The following is a 9,841-nucleotide window of genomic DNA, read 5'->3' on the forward strand; positions in this document are numbered from 1 at the left end:
TAAAACATGGCGTAACGAATAAAGCGCTTGGAGTGAGACCACGACGTCATGTCTTTTGACTTAACAAGCAGAGCTGTACGTTTGAATTTTTTTTTAGAAATCTCTCAGTCAGAACATGCTATATCATGTTTAGGTGGAAACTAGCGAGCTAACTTCCTGCTAACTTCTAACTCCGTTAAATTTAATAAATCCTGTTTTCATGGATGCCTGGATGTTAAACTTAATTTAAACCTTATAAAGCAGCAACGCTGATCATTGTATTAAAGATGAAAGATTTTAGACAGTTTGTAACTTTCAGTGATGCTGCAGTGTTCGTTTGACTTTGGACCCAGAAACGGCTAATGACGTCAGGCTCAAAGAGCAGATTTTGCAGAGTACAGAGATCTTACAGGAAGTGTTTAAGAGACTGTGCTCAGGTACGAGCATGCAGGTGTCTGCTAACGCCTAAAACAGAATTAATGCTGAGAGCAAAGACCAAAATAACCATTTTCAGAGACCAGCTTTGCAGTGACTGTTTCAAAAGTATATAACACAAACCGTTACAGGAGACGGTGCCAACAAAGTCTTGCGTTTTACGAGGAACGCCGGACTGACCTGTAAGTGACTCTTTAATTTCAGGTAGTCAATCATGATGTTCTCGGCCTCCTTGCACTTAAACTGGCTTTTTTCCAGACTGTTCTCCAGGACCCGCAAGTTCTGAAGACAAACACGAATCATTGCTCATTGTGACCTTTGACCTGCACATCTTATAACAAATGAGAACCATATAAAAAGAAACTCAGAGGCAATGACACTTTTTTGTTTTTGAATCAGAGAGGTAACTACCATGGCATTCTCCTCTTTTTTCAAAGTGCGAACACCAGGGGGCGCTACACTGTGCTCTGGTTTCATTCTCCGGTACTCCATCTTCAGCTCTCCACGGCGCCTCTCATAGATCTCAGTGCCATGTTTTAGGGCATTAAGACGCTTCCTGTTGGATAGCACGCAGTCGTCTAGTGTTCCAATGATCTCCTGTGAGACATGCAGAGGAGGAATGCAGTGCAGTCATGCATGCGGACCATGACAACAGATTTAGTGTGCAGTCCTGTGAAGAACTAAGAACACCCTGCTGCTTCCACAGGAATTAAAAATGTAAGTAATCACACTTAATTGATTGATCATCATCGGTGTGAGCAGGTCTACAGAATTCAGGTATGTTAACAAAATCTTCACAGAAGAGGACGTTCCAGTGAACTCACAACAAGCTCAGAGAAACTGCAAAAGCCCTTCATGATCCTTTTTCTCAGTCAGTCTTTTTCCTTTTGTAGTTTTTTGCTTATTATTGCTTATCATTGTTAGATATCTTCAGTTTGTTAGCCTTTGGTTTGGATTTTCACCTGTGTGTCTTTCTGCTTAGCACTCCAGTTTTGTGCACCCCCTCCCAGTCTGTTTTATCAGCTCTTCAATTAGAATAACAAATATTTTTCACCAAAATTCAGGTGAAATTCCTATGGTGGTCACTTTTTACCGGGAACTCCATAGATTCAAGGTTGATTAAAACACTCAAAATTCACTGAAAGAAGTGCTCATCACGTTTACATGTTCAAGTGCATAGTGTGGAGGATGTCATAAGGCCTGGAGGCAATCACATGTAAAACACAATATTTATGAGTGTTTTAAGTCGTAAATCGGGGCGATTTGACCCGATCACGACAGGAAGGTTAGTTTGCTCTTTTTTTCTTGCCTTTTTCAGTTTGGTATTCTAGCTCATTTTCTCTTTTATTCTCAGCCCTGATTCTGTCCTTTGTAATTCCCTGAGTTTGTTTTCCTGCCTCCTGCACTCTCTGTGTCAAGTCTGTTTATTTCCTGAGATCTGTTACTTGTTTTACCTTGTTGGGTTTTTTGTCTTTTGTGCTCTGTTTTTAGTTTTACATTCCTTGTCTTGTTTTCTCACTTAGGTTTAGCTGCCCTCCCTGGCATGCCTATTTGTTCCTTCAGTTTGTCTCAGTTATTTGTTGTGTCCTCTCTCATGGTTGCGTCTCTTCTAACTGTTGGCTCTTTAGTTTTGGACCCTTGTTCCTGGCCAGCCTTTGTTTTGTATTTTGAGTTTATTTCCTTTCCTGTCCTGCATTTGGGTCCAAATCTTGTGTGCCATGCAGCTGGACATGACAAACCCAAAACAGCTTTAGCAGATAGTCTGCACACCTTAGTGAGCATGTTAAAGGTTAAGGGCCGTGGAGGACTGATGATTTAGGGACATATGAGTCACTGAGTGGACCGTGGACACCTCTACATACCCAAGTATTCCAGAGTCAGTGTGAGGCCATCTGTTCCACAGCTAAAGCTCGGACCAAACTGGGTCATCAACGCGATAATGTTGATGACCCAGTTTGATCGGGATGAGCACCATTTCCAATAGAACGACTGGAAAACCAAAGAATCAAGGTGCTGCAGAACTCAGAGAGCTGTGCAGAAATGAATGGTGCAAACCGCAGTACCTATCCCTACAACCAAAACTTCAAATGATTTCACGTTGCGCTTACATGACTCTGGTAATTAAAACCTTGGAAAAGATCTTTAAAGTGTTATTTGATCCCCCATTAATGGTAAACTTGATCCTTCGTAATTTGTTCATCAGCAGAGTGAAAGTTTTGATGATGCTAAACCCTTTATATTAAAGTCTGTCTAAGAGCACCTCAAAAAATCCAGTCCTCACGTTAGACTTCTGTTTGCCAACCTCTCTGCTTTTAATAAGACGCAGCCTCACGTTCCAAACTCCCAGAACAGCTCCTGATGCTGACTTTAAACTTCCTACTGACGAGTCGACAAGTCCTCGTTAACAAATATCCGGCAGGACTGTGTCATGCTCTGGTTCCCCTCAGGGATGTGTTCTCGTTATTATGTATACCGACAGCTGCAGGACTTCTTCTGAGGACAGATTTATAATTGCCTGATATCACTGTCCTCTGACTGTGTCCACGGCCCTGTTTCGCCTGAATTTGTGAAGTAGTGTGATGATAACTATCTGGAGCTAAATGTGTGTCAAAAACAAAAGAAATGATCATTGATTTCAGACGCGTAACCCCGAGTATAAAGCCAGTGTTATTTGTGAAATAGTGCAATCTTATAAATATCTCGGCACAGCCTTTGTCAAATATCTCCATCATAAAACAGGATCAACAGAGAATGTGTTAGTGGGGACGTTTTATGGCATTTTTATTGTTCATTTATTGAAAGTCTTTGAAGATTTTCTTTTATCTGCTGGCTCAGTATGTATCAAGGATAGAAACTCGCTCGGCAGTGTTGTTATAAGTTGGTCGCCGTGACCTTGGACCCGACCCAGTGTAGAATAAACTAAACTTAAAGTCCTTCATTAAAATTCAGAAACCTAAAATCCTCGTTTCTCAGCTCTTAGATTACTTACTGCTGACAGATGATGAATATTTCTGTGAATGTTTATTCTTATACATTTCTCCTTGTTATTCTATTTATTTATTTCATCCTTATGTTATTTTTCTTGATCTCAGCTTTACTGTGCATCAAAGCTGGTTTAAAGACTGTGTGTTATGTGTAAGCTGCAGGCAAAAAGCTCTTTTGGGGATTAATGAAGTCAAATCTGAATTAGTGCTGTCAAGAAGAGTGGACCAAAATTGCCCCACAGTGATGTGACAGATTGATAAAGTCACAAAAACATTGCTGCAGCTAATTGCTGCTCAGTCACTGGCGGACTTATTTCTTCACAGTACTGCATTTCAAGTAAAATCGGAGTTCAGGGTGCGTGCACAGGCTTCCTCTCACCTTCACAGACTTGTTGCGGTAGGATTCCCTCTCCCTTGCTCTGTTTTGAAAGGCCGCTCTGATCACCTGCTCATCACGCTAAGAGGCAGACAGCAGTGTCACCAAAAATGAATTCTAAAACACATTTTTTGAGTGAGATAAACGTGGTTAAAAAAGAGGAAAAGAAGGAGGATTGTTGTCTCCAGCTTCATAAGGACCATAAATGGCTTCCAGCTAGGTAGGCCAGGTTTCTCAGTCTGTGTGTGACTGCACTATTATCTTCTTTATTTTAAATTAAATAAAGTTCAGATCAGCATTCAAACATCTTTAGCTTGTGTTGTGACCATCTTACAGCATGAGCTCCTGCCAGCTTCCTGTGCAGCCTCCTGTTGTCCTCCCTCAGCTGATGGATCAGCTCCTGGTTCTTCATGATGGCAGCTTCATGTCTGTCATAGCACGCTTTTCTCTCCACCTCTATGGACACGTTTCATCACCACCAATAATACAGAGAAACAGGTGACCCACAGTCACCTGCTGAATTTATCGGCTCTAAGTCAATTATAAGTGTTAAAGTTCATTTAAGAACCTAAATGGCAGTTTGCTGTTTTTCACTAAGCTGCTTCGTCTCGACTCTTTGTGTTCCAGGTGTTGCACTTTCTGCAGTTTATCACAGATGTGAGTAATGAAAAAGCTGTGTGAGATAACTGCGTAAATCATGCTGATTGTAAAATGCTTCATAAAGTTAAAATGAAATATCCTCAAGCTGGATGCCTACCTGTGCTTTTCTGTGCCATCGTTTTTTTCTTCTGATGAAAGAAAGATGGAACTCAGCAGGACCCTGAGTGTACCTGTCAGATGGTCACAGCTGTTGCTCGATATAACCAAAATAAGGTTGCACTGTTTTATATAAAATTAAAGTACACCTGCCTCAGACAGACAGACCGCTGTTGCTTGTGTTTACATCACAGCGACTGTATTATTTACATTCATTAGATGGGATTTCAGATGAGGAGTAGCGATCATTCAGGATGGAAGCAGAACCTCCATAATACAGATCTGATTGTCACGAGAATCAAGCTATGGCTCATGTGTTAAACAAATCATTATCTTCAGTAATCAGTCCCAGGTGTTTTGGAGACTATACAAACAATAACATTGTTGTTTAAATTTTATTTAATTTAATAACTGTACAGTACTCTCTGTTTATAGTAACCATTGTCCTTAATGTAAATATGTAAGAAAAATTGTGTATGTTTCTGTCCTGTGTACTGTTTGTTTGTATATGTGTCTTTTTGGCTGCTGTTACAACCAAATTTCCCCTTGTGGGACAATTAAAGTATTATTCTATTCTATTCTATTTATATCAGCTGAAAATATCAATCACAGTTTAGGGCACTGAGAATTTTAGAAGACAAGTCGTTTTATTCATTCTCTGCAGCTCATTTAAAGACACTGATCAGTTGCAAGTGTCGAAACTTTGTCATAATCGACACGAACTGGAGACAGCAAGCGTCTTTATCCGTGAGCTCTTTCATCGCTCAAATCTGTGATTAACTGCAGAAAATGCAACACCTGGAACACGAAGAGCGGAACAAGCCGCTAAGGTGCACCAGCTGCCTCCAGCTGAGCTGAAACCCGCCGAACAAACTTACCGAGCAGTCTGATTTTCCGCTTCAGCCCCGTGATGTGTTCAGCTGCCATCGCTGTGACTTCCTTCAGTCAGTGGCGGAAAACGAAGCCTTTGTTTCTGTTGGAGTTGGTCGCAGTGTTGCCTAGCAACGTGTACACCTAAAGCTAAACCAGGGCTCGTTGAATGAATAGTCGCGTCATTCTCCATTCACTCCAGTAAGGATCGCTGAGTCTCGCGATAGTTCAGGTGTTGTGCCAGAAAGTGATTGCCGTCCGCGGGAGCGCGCAGCTGCTTAAAGCTGTAGGGCCCAGATCCGTTACATAGACAGGATCAAACTGGGATAACGTGCAAAAACACACCTTTTATTGTATTTTAATCTACCGACCTCCTGGCCCTGCCGGAGTCTTTTTAACTGAATTTAACGACCTCCTATCATCCATTATTAAATTAGAGAAGGTGGTAATGTTGGGAGATTTTAACTTCATATTGATGATGCATCCTGTAATATGGCTGCTGACTTCATGACTATCACAGAGTCTTTTAATTTTATGCAGCATGTTTCTGGCCCTACACATGTAAAGGGTCACACATTGGACCTTGTTTTCTCCTTGGGTTTAAATATAAATGACATTCGTGTGGAAAATGTCCATGTGAGTGACCATAGCTGCATATATTTTAACTTGTCGTTTTATTTGGATCCCCCGGCTCCCAAAATAACGATTGAAAGGCGAATCATAAACCTGAACGCCGGCAAAAGGTTCTCTGCCATGTTTGACGCTGAAATGACTTACAATGATTTGGACTCTCTTGTCTCATCCTTTAATAACCAGTGTACTTCTATTTTAGACATAGTGGCACCTCTGAAAAAAAGTACTGTCCTACGTTTGAAATCTCATCCTTGGTTAAATGAAAACATTCGTAATTTCAGGAGATACTGTCGCAAGCTAGAACGTTTGTGGAAGGCTTCCAAACTTGAGGTTTATAAGTTACACCTTAAAGAATCTATCCTCTTGCTAAATGACATGTGGAAAAATGCCAGAACAGAGTATTTTTCACACCTCATAGCTTCAAAAAAGAAAGATCCTAAATTCTTGTTTAAAACAATTAAGAGTATTGTTTCTCCTGATGCTCCTTGTGCACCAGTTCACTCAACGTCCGAATGCAATGAGTTTATGAACTATTTCAGAAATAAGGTCATTGCCATCAGGTCTAATATCTCTCCATCATCTTCTCAATATCAAACTTTTAACTTGCTCTCCTCTGATACTTGGTCGTCTTTTACTCCTGTTACATTACAAGACATCAGAGGCCTGCTTTGTCATATAAAACAGACTTCAAGCCCCCTTGATGTCCTTCCATCTTCATTTTTCACTAGTGTGTTTGATTCAATTGGCCCCTGTATTGTGGAAATGATAAATACTTCTCTTCATACTGGCTCAGTCCCCAGCTTCTTTAAACAAGCTATTGTTGAGCCAATATTAAAGAAACCCCAGCTGGATCCATCTCTTCCTAACAGTTATAGGCCAATATCCAAATTGCCTTTTATATCGAAAATTTTAGAAAAAGTAGTACTAGAACAACTTAACTATTTCCTGGATAAAAATGCTGTTATGGACACTTTCCAGTCTGGTTTTCGTAAATTGCATTCCACTGAAACGGCCTTACTTAGAGTATCTAGTGATATCTTGATGGCAGCAGACTCTGGAGAATACACAGTGCTGGTCCTGCTGGCTCAGCTCTGCTTTTGACACTGTAGATCACAGTATCATGATAAACAGACTCGAGAACTTGTTTGGGATTACTGGTGTTGTTTTAAAATGGTTTATATCATATCTGTCTGAGAGATCTTTTACTGTTTGCATGAATCATGTCACATCAGAATCAACAGTTTTGCCGTGTGGGGTACCTCAGGGATCTGTCCTGGGTCCAATTCTCTTTTTACTTTATGTATTTCCCCTAGGCCAAATTATTAAGCGCTATAAATATATCTCCTATCATCTCTATGCTGACGACATCCAACTATACTGTTCCTTCAAAATGTCTGAGTTTTATAAATTGTCTAATTTAAGTAATTGCCTGACAGAAATCAACAAATGGTTATATGACAATTTTCTCCAACTAAACTCTGATAAAACAGAAACTCTAATTATTGCTCCAGACCACATGGTCCCAGAAATTAGACAGCATATCAGCTTCTTAGACCCTTACGTAAAATCAAGCCTTAGAAATCTCGGTGTCTTATTTGACAGCTCGATGTCGCTCGAGCAGCATTCTAAGCAGCTGGTCCGAAACTGTTTTTATCATTTACGGAATATTTCTAAACTCAGACTAATGGTATCAAAGCTTGAACTTGAGATGATTATTCATGCTTTTATTTCTTCTCGTTTAGACTATTGTAATGGCCTTTTTACTTGTTTTAACAAATCAGCCTTAAATCGTCTTCAGACTGTGCAGAATGCTGCAGCACGTCTCTTAACAGGCACCAAGAGAAGATCGCATATCACTCCAGTCTTGGCCTCCCTTCACTGGTTGCCTGTAAATTTTAGGTTTCATTTTAAAATTTTAGTTCTAACCTTTAGGGCCCTGCATGGTCAGGCTCCTCAATATTTATCTGACCTGCTGAAACCACATACATCTTCTCGGGCTTTAAGGTCATTAGATCAGAGACTGCTGGTGGTACCGCGCACTCGTTTTAAAACTCGTGGTGATCGGGCCTTTCAGACTGTGGCACCACGGTTGTGGAATTCTCTCCCACTGTCTCTTCGCTGCACGGACTCCATTGATTCTTTTAAGAAACAGCTGAAGACATTTTTATTTAGAAAAGCATTTGATTAATTTCTTCTTATGCTGTTTTTATAGTTTTATTGTTTTACATTGTTTTATTTACTGTTATATTGTTTTTATATTCCCATTTTCTGTGTTGTAAAGCACTTTGTGATTTTTATCTGTGAAAAGCGCTATATAAATAAATTTTACTTACTTACTTACAAAAACCACATTCATGCCTTTGTTATTATGGAGGGCCAGGAGTGACTTGAATGAATTAATTAAATTGGCCATTAATTAATTCATTAAATGTTTCATTAATTATTTAATCAGAATCAGAATACTGAGAAATAGCTCTAATATATACAGATCACTCAATTATAAATATCAAGAATGAACAGAGGTGATTATAAATAAATATCAAGAATACTGACAAAGAAAATTACAGAGTAGTAAAGAGTGTGCGCAAAAGACTGCAACTATTGCAGTGTTTACAGTGTGTTAGAGGAGGAGTTGTACAGGGAGATGGCCACTTCCTGTGCCATTCAGTGGTGCTTTTTGGTTATCTCAGTCTGATTAAGTGTGCTCCTGTGACTGACCAGCACGTCATGGAGTGGGTGGGAGGTATTATCCAGCACTCTTTAGTTTGGACAACATTCGCCTGTCAGACACCACCCTACGGGAGTCCAGCTCCATCCCCACAACATTACTGGCCTGGTAAATCAGTTTATTTACACTTAGACTTAGAGCTTTTATTGTCATTGTGCGGTTTCTTGCACAGCAAAATTGGGTAGCTGGACCACAAAGGCGCACAAGTAAAGAAAAGAAAACAATATGCAACGAGGGAAAAAAAAATAAACAGCAATATATATGCACCCATATATGTGAGTGAACTATATCATGGTGTATGGGTAGAAACATTGAAATAGAAACATCATGCGGATGTAAACAAGGGCAGGTATATAATATAATATAATAAATAAATAAGGGTGGAGGGGCTATCATTTAGCGTGGGGATGGTAATTCCACTGAGACCAAAATATTGCTCATACCAAAGATGTTGCACATGAGCCAAAAATATTGCACAGAACATGGAAAGAATGAGATACTGCTGTTGATCAACAGCAGTGTCAGAGGGGTTTAATCTGTTGGCATCTGCGAATGATGTATTTAATTAATTTTGTCACTCCGGGCCCCTGCATGTATTTGTTTTGTTTTGTTTGTTTCTTTGTTGTTCCCTTTGCACTTATCTCCACCCCCTGCCTAGAGACAGCCAGTTTGGCCCCAAGATAGCAGTGTCAGTGAGTGTGCATGAGTTTCTCTCCAAGCCATGTATGTTTTAATGTGATTATATCACAGATTCAGACATTGGTCTTAGTAAGCTGGAGTTATCTGAACCTTCTGCTAAAATTGCTCCTCTGGCTGAGCCTGCTCTGCTAACTTGGCCTGCTCCTGCTTTTCAATCTGTTTTCAGGGTGTGACATAGTACAATTATAGCTTCTCTGAAATGGTAAATGGCCTGTATTTATATAGCGCTTTACTAGTCCCTAAGGACCCCAAAGTGCTTTACATATCCAGTCATCCACCCATTCACACACTGGTGATGGAGCTACATTGTAGCCGGGGCTCGAACCGGCAACCTTCCAATTACAAGGCGAACTCCCAACTCTTGAGCCACGATCACCCCTG

At 40.2% G+C, this 9,841-nt stretch overlaps 1 protein-coding gene across 1 annotated transcript; it reads right to left on the reverse strand.

The window, feature by feature from the left end:
- Positions 1–594: 594 nt before the first annotated feature.
- LOC102294861 (outer dynein arm-docking complex subunit 3) lies at positions 595–5,620 on the reverse strand (the record flags this gene model as incomplete). Its single annotated transcript, XM_005951932.3, is given in 5 exon segments — positions 595–696; positions 826–1,011; positions 3,778–3,855; positions 4,109–4,230; positions 5,409–5,620. Coding segments are annotated over 5 exon segments (537 nt in total), but the record flags the coding sequence as incomplete, so codon positions are not given.
- Between the last annotated feature and the right edge of the window lie 4,221 nt (positions 5,621–9,841).

Source organism: Haplochromis burtoni, unplaced genomic scaffold (assembly GCF_018398535.1).
Source record: "Haplochromis burtoni strain Fernald_Lab_line unplaced genomic scaffold, NCSU_Asbu1 Contig_1212, whole genome shotgun sequence".
Taxonomy (NCBI): domain Eukaryota; kingdom Metazoa; phylum Chordata; class Actinopteri; order Cichliformes; family Cichlidae; genus Haplochromis; species Haplochromis burtoni.